The sequence below is a fragment of the Zingiber officinale genome, chromosome 10A (assembly GCF_018446385.1).
Source record: "Zingiber officinale cultivar Zhangliang chromosome 10A, Zo_v1.1, whole genome shotgun sequence".
NCBI classification, from domain to species: Eukaryota; Viridiplantae; Streptophyta; class Magnoliopsida; order Zingiberales; family Zingiberaceae; genus Zingiber; species Zingiber officinale.
In genome coordinates, this window is record NC_056004.1 from 35512050 (window position 1) to 35537160 (window position 25111).

At 37.0% G+C, this 25111-nt stretch overlaps 1 protein-coding gene across 3 annotated transcripts in view; it reads right to left on the minus strand.

Moving 5' to 3' along the window:
• Positions 1 to 5682: 5682 nt before the first annotated feature.
• The window catches only part of LOC122027052 (mediator of RNA polymerase II transcription subunit 27-like), a 31194-nt gene continuing 11765 nt past the window's right edge, over positions 5683 to 25111 (minus strand). Inside the window, exons 2-4 of one of the 3 annotated variants that reach the window (XR_006124270.1) lie at positions 9544 to 9587; positions 9196 to 9464; positions 5683 to 6016 (exon numbers count right to left, since the gene is read on the minus strand). Coding sequence is in view for 1 of the 3 variants with exons in the window: in XM_042585854.1 (XP_042441788.1) it covers positions 9462 to 9464; positions 9544 to 9587 (47 nt within the window). In the remaining 2 variants the exon portion in view is untranslated. The other 2 variants (XR_006124269.1, XM_042585854.1) reach the window with 2 other exon arrangements.

Sequence of the window (25111 nt, forward strand, 5' to 3'; positions counted from 1 at the left end):
TTAACCAACCAAGTCGGGAATTATACCTCCCGAATATGTCCTGCCTTGAGCAATTTGTCCATCTTCGCTTAGATGATTTTATTCTACTCGGTTCCAAAATCTCACTTCCTTTGCTTGACTAACTGAGCATTTGAGTTGATATGGAGCACGTGTTCCATAACTACTGGTGATATACATGTAATTTCCTAGAACGCCCAAGGGAAGACATCATTGTTGTGCGTTAGACACATGACTAGGTCTGCTTTGAGTTCTAGGGATAGGTCAGCTGCTATCTGAGTGGTGACTTCCAGTCAGCCCGATTGGATATGCACCTCCTCCTCTTCATAAACTAGTGTTGGGGGCGCTTCATGGATGGCGTTAACCTCCACTCGCCGAGTCTTTCAAGTTGTGCGAGCTTCCATCTTGATTATATCTACATAGCACTTACGTGCTACCAATTGGTTCCTCTTCACCTTGCCCACCGAGTTATCGACCGGGAACTTGATCTTCTGACAATAGATGGAGACGACAACTCGAAACTCGTTTAATGTTGGTCGACCCAGGATCACGTTGTAGGTCGAAGGCACGTCCACCACAATAAAGGTCGACTGGCAGGTCCTTATTAGAGACTCCTCCTGCAAGAAGATAACCAATCAAATCTATCTGATGGATTGCACTTCATTACCTATGAATTCATATAGTAGCGTCGTCAAGGGTTGAAGTTCACTTTTCTCGATCTATAACCGCTCGAACACCTTCTTAAAAATAATATTAGCGGAACTTCATGTGTCAACAAAAGTGTCATGTATGTTATAATTAGCTATAACAACCTTGATGATCAGGGCATCGTCGTGTGGTACTTCCATGTCTTCTAAGTTCTTGAGCCCGAAGTTGATTTTTGACTCTTTGCGCTTGCTCTTGCCTTACATCAAACCACGTGGATTTTCAATCGACGAACGTATGACTTTTTGGCCCAGTTAGAGTCTCCATCAGTCGATCCACCCGTTATCATGCATATATCCCCCGAGCGACGTTGCCACAGTTTTCTTCTTCTCGGGTCGATTGAGCCGAGGCGGCTCGACATGAGCTTGAGCCGAGGCTCGGTCGTTGCGTTGTTGGAGTTGTTGCTGGTTCCGATCGATATTCTCCTGGCCCAGCCCGACGAGCCCGTTCAATCATCGATAATGTCTATTGTGTGGAGAAGGTTATCGTTGGCGGAACCCATGGCAAGCCTCAATGCATCTTCAGGTTAATACTGATAACAATCTTCAATATTGTGAATCTCCAACCGATGGTAAGTACAAAAAGGCGGAGTCCATCTGTGGAGTTCGGGGAATCGCGTCCACTCGGCTTCCACATGTTGGATTGTGTTCAGTCTCTACTCATGGAGATGTGGTGGATTGACCCAATTGGGGTCCTTTTGTCTGGCAGAGGAGGCAAGGGAGGGGCTCAGCACTCGAGGTCAAAGACAGGAACAAATGTGGTCACCTCCTTCTGAGCGGACTGTACATCTTCTACATTAATATACTTAGTCGCCCTTTAGAGAAAATGATCAAAGTCTCTAGGGGCTTCCTGATTAGGGATCAGAAGAAACCTTTATTAATGAGCTCTTGAGAGAAGACACTCACTAATATTTCTGGAGTGGCCGAAGGGACATCTATGACCATTTGATTGAACTTTTAATGTATGCCCTTAGCACCTCTTTAGGTCCTTAGGAAAAAATAGGCTCAACGTGATCTTGTGTTATCGACGGCTACTGGCGAAGTGGTAAAGAAATGTCTTACGAAAGTCCTTGAAGCAGCAAATGAATTCGACTGGGAGTCGATTGAACCATCTTTATGGTGAGCCAGAGAGAGTAGTAAAGAACACACGACACTTGACTCCATTCATGTACAGAGGGAGGATAGCCGCATTCTCAAATTTAAGAAGATGATCCTCTAGGTTGATCGCTCCTCCATATTCTCTTATCGCTAAAGGTCAGAAATGGCTTAACAGCTTGTCTTCCGATATTTCCTAGGAGAATGGCATACTTATCTGCCCGGGAGAGCTACTAGCCATTGGAGATTTCCCTTTCGCCCATCCCGAGCGAGTGCATCTCCAAAGGATGATCCTTGGGGCCTCTCCGCCCTACCCACACCCTCAAAGGGCGTACAAAATAGGGCTCAGTGATATGCAAGTGGAGACGGGACACAAGCAACAAGCTGATCGGCTAGACATGCACTTGCACGAAGCTGGCTAGAGGAGTCGGTGGCAATCCCGTTGACCCTTCCACCCTTGTCCTTCGACCGGTATGTGGGCTTATCACCGATAAGGCCAAGTCGTTCGGTAAAAGATGTTCTGCTGCTGCTTGTTGTACCAATCTTTGTCCTCGAGTGGCTATGAACAACTCTAAGTCCTCTTGAGATAAAGTGACTGTTGTGATATATCCAGCCTTGTCCATCTTCTTGTTTCAGATTCAGGTGAAATTCCCACATATGACATTAAATTTAATCCTGTTTGAAAGCAAGGAAGATGGTACACTAGCTAGGTAGCTCCGATGTTGACCTCGAGAAGACGAAGACTTTGATGACGCAGACAAACCTGTCCAATATGTAGGCTTATCACTAATAAAGTCAGGTCATTCGACAAAGGATGTTTTGTTGCTGCTTGCAATTGTACCAATCTCTTTGATCGGGCAACTATGAACAACTCCAAGTCCTCTTGAGATAAAGTGACTATTGTCTTCCATCTTCTTATTTCAAATTCAGTTGAAATTCCCATAGATGGCGTCAAATTTAATTCTGTCTAAAAGCGAGGAAGATGGTGCGCTAGCTAAGCAACTCTAATGTTAACCTTAAGAAGACGAAAACCTTGATGATGCAAACAAACTTGCATGGTAAAAATAGGAATTAGGAGAAGAAAACGTTGTCACCGAGCCAGGGAGGAAATCCTTAGCACAGGCACTCCGACGCTCGAGTCAGAATGGTAACCGAAAGAGAATAGAGAAGAAAATGAACAGTAGAATAATAATGTGGGTGTATGCATGCATGCGTATACCTAACTGATGGAGAAGACCCTTTTCTATACCGCTTCTCATAACCTCCCCAATAATGAAATATCAAAAAATGTTTGATGTCAACATATGTCGAGTGTTAGAGGATGTACAACAACTTTCTCTTAAGGTAGAGGAAGGTTCCATTACGAGTATATGTCAAAGTAGTGGAATATTCTTTGGTGAGTAATCGTTATTCTCTGACAAATTGTTACGATTATCCGACAATGATGTCTCCTAGAAGAAGTCCGATCAGCTTGGAGTCGATTGACTTTATGTTAGAAGTCATGCCCGTGTAGGATGGGGAGTTAAGCCTCGTTTAAGTCTAATCGATATGAGTCTATTGGGTTTATGTTGGAAGTTATGTCCATGAGGAACGGGGAGCTGAGCCCGGATGTCCGACCAACTCTTAAGCCAATCGAATTTAAGCTGAGGATCATGTCCATGAGAAGTGAGGAACTAAGCTCCGGATGTCTAACCGACTCTGGGACCGACCATATTTAAATTGGGAATCATGCTTATAAGAACTGAGGAAATAAACCCCAAATGTTTGACCGGCTTTGGGGATGATCGAATTTAAGCTAGGGGGCATGCCTATGAGAAGAGGGGAATTAAACCCCATAACTCCGATTGGCTCTGGGGCCGCTCGGGGTATGCAGAGAGCTTTGCCCATGAGAAGTGAGGAGTTGAGCCCTGGATGTCTAACCGGATTTAAGCTAGGATCATGCCTATGAGAAGCAAGGAACTGAACCTCATAGGTCCGATCAACTCTGAGTTTGCTCAGGTTTATGCTAGGAGCCTTACTTATGAGAAGTGGAGAGCTAAGTTCTGAATGTCCGACCGAATGGCTCTGGGGCCGCTCGGGGTTTATCCTGAGAGTTTTGCCCCATGAGAAGTGAGGAGTTGAGCCCCGGATGTCTAACCGGATTTAAGTTAGAATCATGCCTATGAGAAGCAAGGAACTAAACATCATAAGTCCGATCAACTCTGAGGCTACTCAGGTTTATGCCAAGAGCCTTACTTATGAGAAGTGGAGAACTGAGTTTCGAATGTCCGACCGACTCTAAGGCTGACTGAATTTAAGCTAGGGGAGTATGCCTATGAGAGATGGAGAGCTAAGTCCTGAATATCCGACCGGCTCTGAGGCCGAACAAATTTAAACTAGGGGTCATGCCCATGAGAAATAGAAAACTGAACCTCATAAGTTTGACCAGCTTTGGAACTGACAGAGTTTAAGTTGAGCGTCATGCTCATGAAAAACAGGGAACTGAACCCCGCTGAGAGTGATTTGTTTGGCTACGTATATCCTCACTTTAATTACTACTGCCACTTTATCTTAACTTTAACTGTTATCTCACTCTGACTTTAAATGTCACATCATTTTTACTATCAACTTCACATTATCTTTGGAGTCAGTCACAACGTAAAGCCAATCACAAGGTGCTGGATCAACCAGCTTTGTCATCGAATATAATGTCAGACCAACCTTGGCATGGGGGGCTTTTAGCACAACTTTGAATCGAAATTTTATGGAAGTTTGCATAACACAACAGAAGTGTGCACAACTAGAACAACAGTTTGTTCATGCTCGTAAACAAAAATTGGCGAAATTTACCCAGACGAGGAAAAAGAACATATACGTAGGCAAACATATCGTTTACCCAAAAATATACATATGCAAACATATCATTTACTCAAAAAAACGTATATACTAGGCAACCATATTGTATATGTTTACCCAAAAATATACGTAAGCAAACATATAATTTAAACAGAACGCACAAATTCTATAATCACAAAACCATGTCTTTTAAGTGATAAGAAGAAAAGGCAGTGCTAATATTTACTCTTATGTCAAATAGGTTCATTACTAGTCAGTGTCTAATAAATGGCGTGACGTTCACTTATTTGTCCCCACTTCAACGAGGCATTGCAAGTGGAAACTTGACAGTGCTACAAAACTACACAGGAGACTATTTAAGGGATTGCAGCACAGATAGAGACAGACAAACCTCCCGGCAGTGGGGCTCATAATATATGATAGTCTTGAAAAATGAAAAAAATATATATTTGATTTTTCATTGTGTGGAAAAGTGATAAATACCAAGAAACAATAGCAATGACTGGTTTTTCAAAGCAATACCCAGCGTGCTCCAAGTATATCAACCTATCGCTTGGATAAAACAAATTGGAAATAGGTCAACTTGATGTATGTTATGTGCACATTTCAATAATTCAGACTCCTAAATGCTAAACAGATGGATAGGCGCTAATGATTGACATGGATTATGGATAGACATTTTGATGACATTTGTGTGGGGTCTACACTCAAGCTATGGAACTTATCATTTCTCACTTCTCACTATCAAATAAATTCTTGATTGAACAAAATAACTAATAATACTATGTTGTATGGGAGTTTGAGAGGAACTTCAAACTAAAATTTCATGAGAATTTTTAATAATGCAACAAATCTAGTACGATAACAGGACTATGAAAGGATCAGACATAGCATGTAATAATATATATGTACTAAGAAAAATAGGATTCCTCAAGAGAAGTTTGTATATACTCTTCCTAAATGGTTCTTCTACAAATGGATGATTGACCTAAAATTTTTAATCATATTTAGTTCCTGAAAGTTATGATCTAAGATAATAATCTCCCCTCTCATTAAGATCCATGAACAAAACTCGGTAAACCATATATAAAATATCCAAATATATCTTATCTAGAAGCCCATAAGCATATAACTTAATACTTTCAAGGACTCGGAGGAAGACAATACAAGCATAAAAGTTGAAATGGTAATGAAAAAAAGTGTAAAACTTTTAACCACCTAAAAAAACAGATAACACAACAGATACAACAAAATGTAGGTTATTCAGTCAACTTTAGAAGATTACCTTTCTCGATAGCAAGAGCCAAGAGGGACTAATCAACTTCCTTTGTAGAGGCATAAAGAAAGTAGTCATGTCAAGGGTCCACATGGTTCATGTTTGTTTTCTGTCATTATGGTTCTAAACTATTCAATTAAGTGTGCATCTCTTTCGTTACAAACTAAATTTCAAATTGCAACAACTGTTAATTATTGCCAAAGAAAGAAGAAAGTGACTTTGGTGATGTCATCTCAATAAACAATTAATCAAAAAGTAGTTTAGCGAAAACAAGAATCATAAGTCAATTCAGCAATCAATATTGTCCCCTTCCTCCTCTTGAGTGGTTCCATTTCAAGTACCTTCAATAAACCTAAAAGATGACTCCTGCATTATGCTTCACAAGGATTTGGCTACATTTGATAAGTTTATGCTCAAAACAGAAACAGTGACAGGGATTATACAGTCAATGGAAGGGTCCTTTGTTATAATGAAATTATTCTATGACTGAAATTGTTCATTAATTAGAATAATGAAATTCAATTACTAACAAGAGGAGCAGGTCCATCAAGCTTTAATGTTACATCTGTTGATAGTTGTTGGACCACATTTTGTTAGCTTGACGAGGAAAAACACTAAAATCTGCAAGTTGCCAACTCATTTCAAAAACAGAGACCTTGCTAGATGATCTTCAAATGACACAATCCAAGTTGCGAAAATCCCATGAGGACCTTAGTTATAATACAATGCACATAAATAGAATCAGAAATGAAATAGAATGGAATGATAAGTCAAATAATTACTTATATTCTGATATTTGGTTTCTTTAGAAAATACCCTTTCATTTTATGCATAACGTTAGAGGTAGATAATTCAACTATGTGCCGAAAGTTAAATGTGCATTCCATATGTTCAATTCTAGAAAGACTGGTAGACATTATCATTCTCAGAAAACAAGCATTCCATTTCAAGTTAATTCATTCAAGCAATGAAATGGAATCAAACCTCTGTTGCAGGCAACACATGAATTAATTCACACTAGCATATAGCTCACACTGATGCTTGGTCTAGTGTTCAAAGTTACCTCTGGTATTGAAATCCTTGCTCTACAGAAGCTGTATGATAGAAGTTCAAAACCCGGTGCAAAATTATTATGTTGAAAGATAATGTCACAATTTGTCTTTGTATCCTTTATCGGTGACTAATTTTATAGTTTTGGGAAATACAGCTTGATGATGATGATGAGGGATAACTAATTTTATCTAAAATTTAGGCATTATATTAGATTATGTCTTAAAAGTAAGCTCCTTGATTAATCTAACACTTCCCTCAAACTAAAGCATGTATATCTAAACTTGTTACATACACATAAATCAAGTAGCAGGTAAAAGTATATGGCGTGATGAACTTCTAAGACATAAGACATCTCAGACGAAATGGCAGCCAATCTCAATTTAATTAATGTGTTCATGGAATGAACACAGGATTATTTGCAATATGAAAGGTGGTTTAATTGTTGCAGTGCATATTTATTAATTCAATAATAGTAAGACTAAGGTCATCAATAAAGACTTGATCCATTGCATGTCATAAATTGTGCTATTACCCTGTATTTTGCTTCAGCATGGGACTGTGCTACAATGCTTTGTTTCTTATAGATTGACTCCAGTATACATATAGACTTAAATCAATAGTATAAGAAAAAATTCTAATATTTTATATCCATATTTCCAATAGAGTAGACATTTTCTTTGAGATCTTTTTAATATATTGCAAGCTTCTTAACATTGCTTCCTAATGACACTTCTGAGGCATTTGCATAAGCTAGCTTACTGCAGAACACAAATATCGCCCAGTAACTATATAAGATAAATGACTTTTCCCATGTAGACTCAATAATGAGAAATCTTTTAAAATCATATGGCCTGACCATATATTATGATTGTCAAGCTTGAGACGATTGGATCTATTGAGAGTAGGTCATGCTTGGACAATGGCAAAAGGCGGTCAACGGAGAAATTGAACTTTTGATAGGACTATTACACCTAAATGTGAGGTCAAGCCTCAAACAAGTTTACCACCTCAGACCCTACTTGTGAGCCAGGCATGGCTACAATTAGCAAAGTATATCTTACATACATTTTTTTAATCCAAGTATTGGGTCCAGCTAATCCTGGAAGTGATCGGTCTTCTCCCTGTTCACCCACCGGGTAAATCTAGAAGCACAGCAGTTCCAGTATGGGCACTTCTCCACCACCTTATCATCAAGGATAAATAGATTAAATGGCATGATCCATTTAATAAACTTAAGTAAATTTTATATTCAAGCAATATGATATATATTTTGAATTATGTAGAAAATTTTAAAATATAATCCATGTAATTAATTATATGTTATAACATATATGCTATATACTTTATATTTATACCGAATTTTTAAATAAAATATTATATTGTATTTTTAATTATACTTCATATCTAAACTGGCAAATTGCAAGATGAGTTGTGTCGTGCAAGCGTGTCTTGTCAATTTTCTCAACCCCAGAACTAGTAGATGAGACAAATGTAGGGGGGGGGGGGGGCGGCATCGACGGTCGCCCCCCCTTGCTGGCGGTGGAACCCCTAGTATTATGGGGTTTTACTGGTGGAGATGGAGGATACCACCCCTTGTTTATCATGATTGCCACTCCATACTTGAATTCCTGGATCCGCCACTGAATGTAGGGTTATATTAGAATGCTTCCACCTAGACCAAGATAGCTGCGAACTCTAGCACAACATGTACAAGTGTTGTGTCAGCTTATGACTCTGATATCATATTAAATGAACAGAGAATCTTACATCTAATTAAGTCTCCAATACCTATATAGTCATCAAATTTTGGACATGTGATGATCAAACCCTAGAATATTTACAAAATTACTCTCAGGTCCTTTGGTCCCGAACAAACAAAGCATATTATTCATTAGAATATGTAAAAATAAATAAAATAAATAAATATACATTTCAAAAGAAAACACTTGATCACAAAAACAGCCAAGAGATATGGTCCATGACAAATGAGAAATTGTACAAATTTCAATAGGAAAATAGTAGCTAAGATGAAAAGATGAGCATAGCAAGTTCCCTGCATCTAATTTCATTCAAGTGACTTGATCATATAATAACTGGAAACACAATGGCACAGAAGAAAATAAAAGAAAATGTACGCAGATCTATTATCATAACTAAGTTTCCACAACTGAAAAAAAAATCAGACCTAAAAATGTCATTCCAAGGGTAAAAAGAAAAGTCTCTGAGAATGCTTACCAGTTAGCATTATATTAGGACAGATCTCAGAAGTGACAAAGTGGATCAACAATGGGAACACAACAAGATGAATTGTTGCACAGTGTTAATTTTCTCGGGCATTACCAGCTGAGCACCCAATATGATAAGCAGAAACTGGTTGGTTAGCCATAATTTGAGCCAATTCTGTCCAGCTAGAATTGGTTACAGTGGTTTCCCAATAGGCATGGTGAACAGGAGGTAAAAGCAAAGCTAATGATTTGTCTATCATTAAGAGACGGCCACATTTACTGTAGTAAATCAAAGGATTATCAGTGTATTTCTACTACTAGCATTAAAGCTGATATTACAAAATAGCCATCGTTTTACCTGCATGCTTTTGAAAATAAAGTATGATGGCAGCAGATCCAATGCTGCAAAGAATATAATGTTAACATGAAGCAAATGTTAACCTGTCATATCATACCACCAGAAAAACAACCTAGCAGAGCTTAATATCATAATTTGTATGATGCAATCATTATTTTAGAAAGTGTACCATGAGATAAAGAGATGCATAAGCATATATTTAAGTTGACTGCATATAAACTTCAGCATAATGTGATGCCATGAGGTATAAAAAATATGCAATTCGAGTCCATATGCAATCATGTTAAAGATATGTAGACCATATAGCATATTTTAGGCCGATATCGTTTTAGCCGACAATTAACTCATAAAACTAATCAATTTAATGGATTTAGTCACCAACAATAACAAAAGCTTTTATCCCAGTACGTGGGGTTAGCTATATGAATCATCCTACGTCATTTGGCTAGATCCCTACTATATCCTCAACAATATTTAAATAAATTTTATCCTATTTTATCATTGTAAATCAAGACTTCTTTGGTCTCACATCGCCTAACTAAAATATTTATTGATCACCTAAAAACATATTCATATCATCTTAAACAGGTCTTTCAGTTTTCTTATAGGCGCAACCGAGATTTTCTATCTAATATTCGTATATCTTTTGTCATTCCTCATAGATCAGCACATTCATCTTTGCATCCTCATCTCAGTAACTTTCATTTTATGCTCGTGTGCTCAATTCATAACTCAACATTCAATTTCATATACTTCATATACATGTTTAACTGTCCCTTTATGCTTTAAAGGTAGTTTACAATCACAAAGAACACTCAATATTCTCCTTTATTTCAACCATCTCATTTGTATCTCATGTAACGCATCTCTATTAACACTTTCATCCTTTTGCAAAAAATAATTCTAGATACTTAAAGGTCTCTATATATTCTATTTTTACTCTACTAAGCTTAAATTTTTTTACTTTTAATATTATCAGCCAAGATTCAAGTTTAGTACCTATTCCTTCATGTGTCGACTAAAATAATATCATCTGCAATCAACATATACCATGGTAACTTGTCTTAGATCTGTCCAATGAATTTATTCACAACTAGTATAAAAAGAAAATGGACTTAGAATTGATCCTTGATATACCCCTAACTTTATAGAAAATGTTTTAGTTAATCCGCTTAAAGTCTTCACTTTTATCATTACATTCTCATACATATGCTTAATCGTTTCAAAATACGCTACACTAACACCTTTCATTTATAAAATTCTCCACATAATTTTCCTCTATCATAATCTTTTGGGGCCCATCATGTTTAATTTTTTAATATTATTTTTATTCATTTTTAAAGAAAATATCTATTTTTATTTTTAAATTATGTTAATTTTATTTGTTGTAGTTTTTTTAATTATATACCTTATTTTTTAAAACCTAATCAACTTTTTTCTTTTCCGCATTGATCTCTCAAAAACGTGCTCCCTCATAGCCGTTGGTGATCTCATACCCTTCCCCTCTCTTGCTGGTGCTCCACACTCTTCTCCTCCCTCATCAATGATTTTGTACATTTCCACTCCATCGCCGGTGATACTCTCAAAGGGCGTCCTTTCCTCCTTCATCATTAATCTCTTTTTCTCGCTCTTGCTTCTTCTTCCTCAATAAGAACAAGAAATAGGCATTCCTTATGCATTCGATGCAAAGTAGAATGCTAGTCTTTTTAAACATCAAATTGATATTTTCCTCTCTTTTTTTACATAAATAAAAAAATAACCACTTTCAGATTCTTCATATTTTTTTAGATGGAAAATTTAGGGTTTAAGGTCAGTTTTCATAGATTTTTATTAATCATAGTATTTAACTTATCATTCTAAAAAATTTGAAACTTAGAGATTATTTTTAATGTTTGAGAATAATCCCTCATATATATTTTTTAAAAAAATTTGGACTGATTATTCGTCTAGGAGTTCATTCTAAAAAAAATAGCAGTCCGGTGGACAAATCTCTCGCGATACGGGATCCCGGAGAAGAATCCATTATACGCAGCCTCTTAAGGAAGCTCCCGCCATAGGTGTTCATCCTAATCAATCAAAATAAAAATTAATATTTATTTTGTAAAATACTGTAACCAAATAATAGGGTTTAATGGACGAATAACCGTAACAGAATTTTTAAGAATTTTCTGAAAATTTTTCGGAGCTCGTAACAGAAAGAATTAAGACCCTTTCTATTCAAGAAAAACCAAAAGAAGAAAAGGGTAAATTAAGGGTTTTCACTGATCCATTTGTGATATTAAAGGAAGAAAAGGCTAAACTCAAGAAATGACTACCCGGACTTCTAATCCCCCAGTTACAACTCTCACAAGAGTAGCTGAAGAAGCACCCTTATTTGAAGACCAGGTTAGAGAATATCGTCAAAATCAAAGACGACGATATAATGCTCAAAGGAGAATTCAGAGAATAACTAGAAGGCTCACTGGAGGAACCTTTCATAATTCTCTAGAACAACAGCTTGACCCCCAGGTACAGTTAAGGCTATCTATGCAGGAAAGAGCAGCAATAGTCCCTGCTGAAATCCTTTATCACTCCAGAAGAGATGATGTGCACCATCGAGTTTATATGCACAGGTATGAAGAAGCTATGCTAGTTACTAGCAATCAAGTTGACAGAGCCTTTATTCAACCAGAAAGCTTTGTTCAACTACAAAGAAGTGGTATGCGATTTTTACATATGGGAGTTATTCAAGTTCGAATACAAATTCTCCATCGACGGGAAGAAGGGACTCTTGCATTAATTATCTTCCGAGATAATAGATGGCAAGGGGATCAATCCATATTTGCAACTATGGAAGTTGACTTAACTTATGGAAGCCAGTTGGTGTATGTAATTCCTGACACTATGTTAACAATTTCTGACTTCTATCAGAATATTCAAGTATCCATCCTTACAAGAGGCTATGAAAACTGGCGAAATGGTGAAGCAAATCTACTAATCACCAGAGGATTAGTAGGAAGATTATCAAATACCCCAAATGTTGGCTTCGCCTACAATATACAGAATGTCGTAGATTACTTAACAAGTCATGGTGTCCGAGCTCTTCTTGGACGAAGATACAACACCAGAGACATCCAAGGACATAATTGGGTAATACGACAATCAACTGTAAGAGTACCAATGCAGCCTACTGAGGTAAACACAAGAAACCTTCTAGATGGAAGTATCTCCTTACAGTTTGATACTTATCAACCTGCTACAACATCTTCACCCATACGATATAATTCTAAAGATGAAGAAATCTTATCTGATGAAGAAGAGAATACTAATCATACTGTTGCAGTATTGATAGAAGACACCATAAAAACAGAAGAACTATTGGTTCAAAGAATCACTCCTACAGCTTTGTTACCAAAACGAAAGAGTCATGGAGTTGCAGGATATGACATTGCTGTCGACCAGGAGTACAATCTTAAAGCACAAAAACAAATAAGTCTCACAACCGGGATATGTATTCAAGTCCCCAAAGGAACTTATGCACGAATTGCTTCAAGGTCTTCATATGCACTTCAAGGTGTCATTATTATGGGAGGAGTGATTGATGCTGATTATCGAGGTGAAGTCAAAATCTTAGTTTATAACTCTTCTAATGATGATATTCATCTTGCAAAATAGACATTTATTGCACAATTAATTCTGGAAAGAATTTCAACCCCATTAGTATGGGAAGTGGCTTTATTACAAAACACACAAAGAGGAGATCAGGGCTTTGGATCTACCACAATACAGGTATGTTCCAAAAATAGGGCCAACCCTTTATGCTCCGGATGTTATTACTGTTGCAGTGATGAGGAATATGCCCAAGAATATGATTTCTACATACAATCTGACAAAGGCAAAGCCCCTGCATCACCAGAAGAACAAATGGAAAGACAAGCGCGAAGAAGACATATTATGCAACATAAGCTATTTGAAGAGGAAGCTTATCAGAATCTGATTTGTGGACCAAAAGCATTGCCATTAGCACAAGCTGCTAGGCAATTACGAAGCTCCAGGGAGTATAGACAACAGTTACAAATATTACACTCCCCACCCATTGAGACGGAATCTTCGCAGTCCTCTAGTTCTACACAATTTTTAGCTGCTCTCAATGATTCTGATAGTAATGATGATGATTACCTTGATTATCTTCAGTACCTAGCTTTACAGGATGTACCATCTACTACTGATGATGAATTCACCAACCCTTTCGCGAAAGGTGGTGGGGATGATCATGCTGATGACAACATTATTGCTGCTTCAACTTCACATGCGAAGGATGACTGGATTTCTGACTATCCTCAGTTGCAGCAACTCCAAGAGACTATTTACTCTCAAGAAGCAGCCTCAAATTATCAACCTCCTGCTGATACCACCATGAACCCGGTGGGATATCCTCCTAACAGGCAAACCAAGGAAGAACCTGTAAGCCTTTTGTCTCCAAGAGAGCCACGAGGAACATTCAAAAGAAAAGAAACTTCTGAATGGTGGAACCTGCCTACTGCACATCAACAAACAGGGGCAATACTCACGTTACCAACACAACTTAATAGAATTGAAGATGTATTTCTGAGATGGGAAGCTATTACAAAGAATGTTGTGGCTTTACAAAATTTTGCTGATACCCAAGACAAGGCAGAATTTATTGAGAATCTACTTGGAGAAGCAGAGAGACTAACCTGGATACAGTGGAGGATGACCTATCCAAATGAGTATCAAGAGCTTATAAATGCAAGCGAAGGAAGGAATGGAACTCAGAATATTATTTCCCAGATCAGAAGAATATTCCTTCTTGAAGATCCATTTCAAGGATCAACTGATATGCAGGATAGGGCTTACAGAGATTTGGAGAGATTATCCTGCTCCCAGGTAAAAGACATTATTCCTTTTATGAATGAATACATGAATCTTGCTGCCAAGACAGGAAGACAGGACCAGAATTATCTAAAAAATTTTGGCTTAAATTACCCGGAGATCTTGGACGAAGGATAAAGGCGGCATTTGATGACAAATACCAAGGCAATACCATGGGGGTACACCCAAGGGTAATATTTACATACAAATACCTAGAAGAAGAATGCAAAAAGGCGGCATTCAGTAGGTCTCTCAAGGACCTAACCTTTTGCAACCAAATTCCAATTCCTGGGTATTACCAAAATCCAAAGAAGAAGTATGGAGTAAGAAAGTCAACAACCTACAAGGGTAAACCTCACCAATCCCATGCTCGTATTGAAAAGAAGAAGCACCTTCTGAGGAATAAGAAATGTAAATGCTTTCTCTGCGGAGAAGGACATTTCGCCAAAGACTGCCCAAAGGAGTATAAAAACATCAAAAGGGTAGCAATGTTTGAAGGATTAGAACTCTCAGAAGATTATGAAATTCTCTCAGTTAATGAAGGAGAAGAGCAATCAGATGCTATCTATAGCATCTCTAAAAATGAAGATCACCAGGTTAATTCTATCCTCAGTTCAGAATTTCTATGTGTATTTATCGAACACACCAATACTTACATGATAGGAAAATCGGGAGGATGGCAACCTATGATAAGGGTCCCTAAAGTACAGCATGATTGCAATCATATATGGGAAATTAATGGTGAAATAGACCCTCCATATCAAAGGTGCACATGCTGTAAAAGGGAAACTATGAAGAAACACCGGATGCATTGTAGCTCTTGCCGTATCACTTCTGTGGAATGTGCATTCGAAATTACTTCGATATGGTGATACCAATAGAAAGGTCAGTGCCTATACCATTTATTCCGCAAAATCTAATACAAGAACAGCAAAACTACATCTCATGGGCAAAGACGGAAATAGAAAGACTACAACAGGAGATAGCAAGAATCCAATCCCTTGCAGAACACCAGCAGAATATTCTTCGGCAGGAATTTAACAAAGAAAGAGAAGAAATTCTTAGAATAACAAGTGCAGATAAGCTTGAAGTTGATACTGAGAATGAAGAACTCAAGCTTCGAAATGATGCCCTTGAACTTGAGAATGCTGATCTCAAGAAGTTACTTCAAGAAAATAGGACACCAGAAAATTATGAAGCCGAGGAAGAGGAAGTCAATGTTCTTATTAACTCCGGAAGAGAGAAAGTATTTTCAGTAGAAGAAGCCCAACAGCCAAAAAGGAGAAGTAACGGGTTATTCAACTTAATAGTAGAGCTGGATATTCCTGGGGTTGAAAAATTCAAAGTCAATGCTATCTTGGGCACGGGAGCAACTACTTGTTGCATTGATCAGGTATCCATACCACCCTTAGCTATTGAAGATAACACTTTTGTTGTGAATTTCAGTGGAATTAACTCCAAGACAACAGCTAATAAGAAGCTTAAGTATGGTACCATGAGGATAGGAGAACACAATTTCAAGATTCTTACACATACGCATTCCCCCTCACACTTGGAGGTAACATAGCTATGATCCTTGGTTGCAATTTTATTAGAGCTATGTATGGAGGCGTCAGGATTGAAGGAGATGAAGTGACTTTCTACAAGAACGTCACCACTATAAAAACCCAGCAGACAGTCCCTGCGGTAGCTGCAATTGAAGAACTTGAGTTAAAAGAGGAAGAATACTACCAGATTCAAGAACAGGTTTGCACCTGGACACCCAGTCAAAACTTAACTGATTTCATCAAAGAGTTAACAGACGCTGGTTATATTGGTGAAAATCCAATGAAATATTGGATTTCTAACAAGATTCTTTGCAGCTTAGACTTGAAAAACCCTGATCTTGTGATAGAAGACAGACCTCTTAAACATGTCACACCAAAGATGCATGATTCTTTCAGACATCATATTGAAGCATTACTGAAGCTGAAAGTTATTCGACCAAGTAACAGCAGACACAGGACAACAGCAATTATTGTATATTCCGGAACAACAATTGATCCAAGGACTGGTCAAGAGAAAAAAGGAAAAGAAAGAATGATTTTCAATTATAAAAGGTTAAATGATAACACACACAAAGACCAGTACAGCCTTCCCGGTATCAACACTATCATTCAAAGGGTTGGACGGAGCAAAATTTATTCAAAATTTGATTTGAAAAGTGGATTTCATCAAGTTGCAATGAGTCCTGAATCTATTCCATGGATAGCCTTTTGGGTCCCAGATGGACTCTATGAATGACTTGTTATGTCATTTGGTCTCAAAAATGCTCCAGCTGTATTCCAGAGGAAGATGGATTTCTGTTTCAAAGGTACTGAACAATTCATAGCCGTATACATTGATGATATTCTTGTTTTCTCAGAAATAGAAGCAGAACACCAGAATCATCTGCAAATACTTCTCCAGATTTGTAAGAAAAATGGGCTCATTCTAAGCCCAACGAAAATGAAGATAGGGAGCCCTACTATTGAGTTCCTAGGCGCAACTATTGGCCACTCCAAAATTAAGCTCCAGCCTCATATTATATCTAAAGTAGCTGATTTTAAAGATGAAGAGCTACAAACAACTAAGGGGCTCAGGTCCTGGCTTGGTCTCTTAAATTATGCTAGAACTTACATTCCTAATCTCGGAAAGATGATAGGCCCTCTACACTCCAAGACATCACCAACAGGAGAAAAGAAAATGAACTCCCAAGACTGGACCCTTGTGAGGCAAATTAAGAAGTTGATCAAAAATCTTCCAGATTTGACAATTCCTCCAACCTCTTGCTACATTATAATTGAGACAGATGGCTGTATGGATGGATGGGGAGGAGTCCTCAAATGGAAGCCCCAAAAGTTTGATTCCCAGGCTTCAGAATTAATCAGTGCCTATGCTAGTGGAAAATTTTCCCCACCTAAGTCCACCATTGATGCAGAGATTCATGCTGTGATGAACAGCTTGAATAATTTCAAGATATATTATCTTGATAAAGAAGAAATATTGATCCGTACTGATTGTCAAGCAATAATTAGCTTCTTCAACAAATCTGCTCAAAATAAACCTTCAAGGGTTCGGTGGATAGCATTTATAGATTTTATTACGGGGCTTGGAATAACTGTGCGCTTTCAGCATATTGAAGGTAAAGATAACACCTTAGCTGACGCATTATCTCGTATTGTTTGCTCCATTACAGGCACATGGCATCCTCAAGACAAAGACTTGACTATACTGACTCAAGTGGAGGAAATTTTGGAACAACAAATACAGAAGCCGAGTATCAAAGCATCCCAACAGTTAAGGGACCTTATCGACTGTTGGATCAATATGAATCACTTACCCAAGGAAGAAGCCCAAATCCTGAATTCCTTGGGCCTGGAGAAAAAGAGCTCAGAACCCACCTGGAGGACATTGAATGGACTGCAGCATCCCACGTCCTCAACCACGTATGGGAGCTCAAGCTTATCCTTAACGCCAAAGAAAAAGACTTTCACTACAGAGGACAATTCAGCAAGGGTCTTTACTTTAAAGATGCCCTTCCAGAAGTGACAAAGACAAAAGAAGCATTATTGGACCTCTTTATTCGGGCACAAAATATTGTGCAACGAGTAAAGGACACACCGCCTTAAAGAAAGGAGCGTGATGGACCCAGAGAATCCAAAAGAAGATCTATCTTTATTAGAAATATGGATTGAGCCCCGGGGAGCCATCCATCTGTCTATAAAGATAAGATTTAGCCTTAGCGGTAAAGATAGCTAGTGTGAAATAATTGAGAAGGCCTTAGCTGGCCTTAGCTGTAAAAGTGGCTAGTGTGAAATAATTGGGGAGAAAAACAAAAGAGATAGGAACCCGTGAATGTTGATGGGGCCCAATGAGCACTCAGTTCACCCTTCTAACTCTCTCTAGTTTTTCTATATAAACACAACCCAAACTCATTGCTGGACACACATCACACTTCGATACAAGTCCAACTTTGAGATCTAAGTTTGTAAGTCTTTGTAACCTTAGTCTTGTAATTTTCAAGTTCTCTTTATTACACTATCTAAGTTCGCATTTAAATTTTTGGTATCAGAGCTAGTTTCTTATGGCTGAGTAATTCCTAAAAGGTTATGGTATTCAGGTAGAAGAAAGAGATGAGGTATAACAATTAAAATCTAAATTCCCAGCTTGACATTAATAGATATCTTTCTTTAAAATCTGTACTTAACGAATTGCAATTGTTGATCAGTTATAGCTAAGTATGGAAGCATGTCTAGCGAATTGCAACTGTTGATCAGTTATAGCAAAAACATGAACTGATATAGTATCTTACCTACTTGTTTCTGGTAAAAATTTCTATGGTAATAAGGCGACCGAGGAACGACGAGTGGATTGCAAAAGAACAGGTCCTAACTTGGCTACAATGGCAGGAGGCCTAGAGTAAGTCCAAGGGCACACCTGTGTGAGCAAGAAAGCTTTTAGAACCTCCTAAGCCGTAAGCCATAAAAATTTCTAATCAGAAATCCGTAGTAAATGTCAAAACATTGGGAAGAACAAATACAAAAGTGGTACACCAAATCTCATACTTCTAACCTTGAATACCTTGACCTTGCCCAAAAACAAGAACAGCCAACCAAAAGAGAATTAGCTCACAACCTATCTATCATTTACGATAGAATCTGTTTATCCTGCCGAGTACATCTGAAAAATTTTAAGCAACTCCAGGAACAAATAGAATTGTTGAAGCTTGAAAATCAAAAGCTAAGAAAGGCAGTAGAAAATTTAACACAAGAGGTAGTTCAAAATAAACCTCTTACTGAAAAGCAATTAAGGAAATAATCTTGAAAACCATGGAAAAGCCCCAACAAATTGAGGAACAAGCCTTAAAATTATCAAAGGGATTGGGTGAAAAATTAAACAGGGTTGAAAAACTACTGCAGAAAGTAGAAACTTGGGTTTCTACATGAGCTTTATAAATAGTCAAGCAACAACTTCCTATAAAGAAGCTTTACAAGCAACAGAAGGAATAGAATCACCAGCTTTAGGATTTTGCAAACCATCTGATTATAAGGGAGGCATAAGTAATAATATTGCTCTTATTAAACAAGCAAATACCCAAATCCAGCTGCTTGTAACAATTTTGGAAAAACTTGAAGGTCTAGAAGAACGTGTTAAAAAGCTTGAGACAAAGATAGTCCCCCAACAACCACAACCCTTACCTGAAAACATAATTCAGAGCCTTACAGAAAGAATTAAGACCCTTTCTATTCAAGAAAAACCAAAAGAAGAAAAGGGTAAATTAAGGATTTTCACTGATCCATTTGTGATATTAAAGGAAGAAAAGGCTAAACTCAAGAAATGACTACCCGGACTTCTAATCGCCCAGTTACAACTCTCACAAGAGTAGCTGAAGAAGCACCCTTATTTGAAGACCAAGATAAAGAATATCGTCAAAATCAAAGACGACGATATAATGCTCAAAGGAGAATTCAGAGAATAACTAGAAGGCTCACTGGAGGAACCTTTCATAATTCTCTAGAACAACAGCTTGACCCCCAGGTACAGTTAAGGCTATCTATGCAGGAAAGAGCAGCAATAGTCCCTGCTGAAATCCTTTATCACTCCAGAAGAGATGATGTGCACCATCGAGTTTATATGCACAGGTCTGAAGAAGCTATGCTAGTTACTAGCAATCAAGTTGACAGAGCCTTTATTCAACCGGAAAGCTTTGTTCAACTACAAAGAAGTGGTATGCGATTTTTACATATGGGAGTTATTCAAGTTCGAATACAAATTCTCCATCGACAGGAAGAAGGGACTCTTGCATTAATTATCTTCCGAGATAATAGATGGCAAGGGGAGCAATCCATATTTGCAACAATGGAAGTTGACTTAACTTATGGAAGCCAGTTGGTGTATGTAATTCCTGACACTATGTTAACAATTTCTGACTTCTATCAGAATATTCAAGTATCCATCCTTACAAGAGGCTATGAAAACTGGCGAAATGGTGAAGCAAATCTACTAATCACCAGAGGATGTAGGAAGATTATCAAACACCCCAAATGTTGGCTTCGCCTACAATATACAGAATGTCGTAGATTACTTAACAAGTCATGGTGTCCGAGCTCTTCCTGGACGAAGATACAACACCAGAGACATCCAAGGACATAATTGGGTAATACGACAATCAACTGTAAGAGTACCAATGCAGCCTACTGAGGTAAACACAAGAAACCTTCTAGATGGAAGTATCTCCTTACAGTTTGATACTTATCAACCTGCTACAACATCTTCACCCATACGATATAATTCTAAAGATGAAGAAATCTTATCTGATGAAGAAGAGATTACTAATCATACTGTTGCAGTATTGATAGAAGACACCATAAAAACAGAAGAATTATTGGTTCAAAGAATCACTCCTACAGCTTGGTTACCAAAACGAAAGAGTCATGGAGCTGCAGGATATGACATTGCTGTCGACCAGGAGTACAATCTTAAAGCACAAAAACAAATAAGTCTCACAACCGGGATATGTATTCAAGTCCCCAAAGGAACTTATGCACGAATTGCTTCAAGGTCTTCATATGCACTTCAAGGTGTCATTATTATGGGAGGAGTGATTGATGCTGATTATCGAGGTGAAGTCAAAATCTTAGTTTATAACTCTTCTAATGATGATATTCATCTTGCAAAACAGACATTTATTGCACAATTAATTCTGGAAAGAATTTCAACCCCATTAGTAAGGGAAGTGGCTTTATTACAAAACACACATCGCACTTCGATACAAGTCCAACTTTGAGATCTAAGTTTGTAAGTCTTTGTAACCTTAGTCTTGTAATTTTCAAGTTCTCTTTATTACACTATCTAAGTTTGCAAAAACTTTAAATTCTCCGCATTTAAATTTTTTAGTCTATCCTTATTCCTAGTAATTTCCCCAGTTTCACTTAATTTGTTTCTAAATACCCATTTTGTTTCTATTATTTTCTTATTTTTAGGTGGTGGTACTAGATCCCAAACTTCATTACGCTCAAATTGAGCTAGTTCCTCTTGCATAGCGATGATCCAATCTGGATCAAGTAGGGATTCAGCTACAGTTTTGGGTTCAATTTTTGAAATCAGGGAAATTTGACTTAGGTTCCTAAAGGATGATCTGGTTTGAACCCTTAGGTCTGGATCACCAATTATTTGATCAGTTGGATGGTTAAGGTTGATTCTTATAGTTCTAGGGGGTTGATTTGTTTGAGTGTGTTCATCTTCTTCATGATCTAGGGATTGATTGGTTTCTTCAAAATTATTATTTTCAATAGGTTGAAGTTGAGTTTGTCCTTGGGTTTCTTCAAATTTTACATTTATGGTTTCCTCGATTTTTAACGTAATTTTATTATATATTCTGTAACCCCTACTGTTTAGAGAATATCCTACAAAAATTCCATTTTCTACTTTAGAGGTAAATTTTTCTAAGTATTCTCTAGTATTTAAGATGTAGGCTGGACACCCAAATACTTTAAAATATTTTATGTTGGGTTGTTTGTTAAAAAATATTTCAAAGAAAGTTTTATTATGTCTTTTATTTAATGTTATTCTATTTTGCACATAGCAGGCTGTACTAACAGCTTCTGCCAAAAATATTTAGGTAAGTTATATTCATTTAACATAGTTCTAGAGGCTTCTAGTAAAGTTCTATTTTTTCTTTCTACAATTCCATTTTGTTGGGGGATTTTAGGACACGAAAATTCGTGATGGTAGCCATTCTCAAGACAAAACTTGTTAAAATTATGATTTTTAAATTCTCCCCCGTTGTCACTCCTAATTCTTTTAATTTTAATATCTTTTTCGTTTTCAATTTGTTTGCAAAAGTTTGTAAAGATTTCAAAAGTTTCGTCTTTATGTTTTAAGAATTTAATCCAAGTAAACCTAGAATAGTCATCTATTATTACTAAGCAGTATAAGTTTCCATTTATGGATTTGACTCCATGGGAGTCAAAAAGGTCTAAATGTAGAAGTTCTAATATTGAGTTGGTTTGTGGCTGATTGGTTGGTTTGTGAGTGGATTTTGTTTGTTTACCTTGTTGACAAGCATTACATATGGTTGAATCTAGGTTAGGTAATTTCGGTAAGCCTCTCACTAGTCCATTTAATTTGCTTATATTTCTAAAGTTGGTGTGAGACATTCTCCTATGCCATAACCAAGTTTTTTCTTTTTGTGTTAAATAACACTTAATTGAAGAGGTGGTTAAGTTGATAGCATAGATGTTGTCTTTTCTAAAACCTTTTAGGCTTATAGTAGGATTATCTAGATGTTTGATTAAACACTCTGTGGATAGAAATTTAACCTTATACCTAGTATCACACAATTGACTTATACTCAGGAGATTATATTTAAAATTCTCGACAAGTAGAACATTTGTAATTATGAAATCTATTTTTAATTCAATATTACCTATTCCGATTACCTTGAGTTTGCCGTTGTTTCCAAAGGCAACTGTTCCTAAGCTTTTGTAAGTGAGTTGAGTGAACTTGGTGTGATCTCCAGTCATGTGTTTGGAGCAACCACTATCCAAAATCCACTTGGTTTCCTACAATGAGTAGGAATTAAGGTTAGTCTTTTATTTTTAAGTTAATTTAAAGTTAATTTAAAATAATTTTTAACGTTAATTCAATTTTAAAGTAATTTTTAAAGTTAAGATAATTTTTAAAGTTAATTTTAAAATAGTCTTTAAAGTTAATTTTTAAGGTTAATTTAATTTAAATTTTAATTAATCGTAGTTCATTTTAGTTATTTAATTCGAAGTTTAATTTAATTAATTTTAATTTAATTAATTTAATTCGAAATTTAATTTAATTAATTTAATTCGAAATTTAATTTAATTATTTTAATTCAAAATTTAATTTTGATCCTTAGTCATCTCACCCGATCTAAGTTTTCAATATGGAGTTTGGTTTAACTTGTGTTAGATTCAGGTTTAGCTTTGGTCTCTACAAATAGGCATTCTTCGGATAAACTTCTAAGCTTGGTGAGTCACTTGGACGTCATTAGAAGTAACCAACCTTTCGAGGTTTTCCGAATAGTCCTATCCACGGAGCTTAGTACTAAATCTTGGTCTAACTAGTTAGGATCCATTTAAGGGTAGCTTCGGTCAGTTCCACTTGGCCAAATGTACCAGATCGAAATCATATCTTTTTAGACATGCGATGCCCAAGCTTCCCTAACGTACTATCATCCAAAAACTTCACTAGTACCCTAATTCAAGTTAAACTTGGTCTCTTTTTAACTAATCCTAATTACCTGCCGAGTTAGTTTGTTTAGGTTACCCTGTCGGGTAAGTTAGTTTTGGAGGTGCCAGCTATTCTGGAGCCTCCCCCTGAATTATTGGCCTTTAATTTAAATTTTCGTTTTAGGTTTGTGTCGATTTCTTTTATAGTTATAATTAACTTGGTGATCATTTATATTTTGTTGAGTTTTAATATGTTTAAATTTTGATTTATTTGATTTGTATTTTGATTTTTGATTTGGTTTATTCGAGTTTATATAATATATTTTTTCTTTAGGTATGTAATATTGATTAATTCCTACTTGCGTGGTCAAACACGCTTTCGGAACCCAAGCTTGATTAGTTGATTTGTATTGGGTTATTAATTATTTAAAGGTTTTATTTGAGTTCGACTTGTATCCAAGTCCGGTTTTATTATAACATGCTTTTTGATTGTTCAGGATTAAGTCTAGATTTTTTGATCTTGTAGTGAATTTTTCTAGTATTTCTTTTAAGTTATTAATTTCTGATTTTAATGATGAATTCTCTTCAAGTATTAGATCTTGAGTTGGATTTGAATTTTTTATTTGTTCCTTGAGGTCTTGATTTTCCTCAAGGAGTGATTTGTTTTCATTTTCTATTTTAATTAACTTACTATTTAAGTAGGAAATAATTTTTAAAAAAAAATTGTTTAAATTAAAATATACCTCATCCGGGCCTTCGGAAACGAGTACGGACTCATGGCTTGATTCGGGTTCGTACCCGTCTTCATCTCCCGACTCGTCTTCCGTTTCAGCTTCGCGGGCCATTAGCGCGAGGTGGCTCTGGTGCTTCTGCTCTTCTACCTCCGATTCGTCCGAGGAGGAGTCGTCCCACGTTGCTTTGAGGGCCTTCTTTTTGGTTGGCTTCGGTTTGTCGAATTTCAGTCTTGGGCATTCATTCTTGTAGTGCCCCTTTTTGTTGCATCCGAAGCAAGTCATATTCTTTTGTTCCGCGGGAGGACTGATCTTTTGAAGGTCCTTTTTGCTGAAGCTCCTTTTTCTCCTGGTGAACATTTTTCTTACCAAGTTCACCAGGTATTCTTCGTCTTCTGAATCTTGACCGGAATCCTCTTCAGATTCAGACTTGCTCTTCTTTTCTTTGGATGAGCCTGCAAATAAAGCAATACCTTTCTCGGCTCCAGCATTAGTTTGTTCATGTAATTCTAACTCACAGAAAAGCTCGTCTAATTTTAACTTAGATAGATTTTTCGAAATTTTGTAGGCATCTACGATCGATGCCCACAAGCTATTATGAGGAAAGGCATTTAGTGCGTACCTTATTAAATCTCTGTTTTCCATCTGGTGGCCTATCGCGTGGAGTCCGTTGAGGACGTCCTTGATTCTCGCATGTAGTTGACTTACCGTTTCCCCTTCCTGCATTTTTATATTAAATAT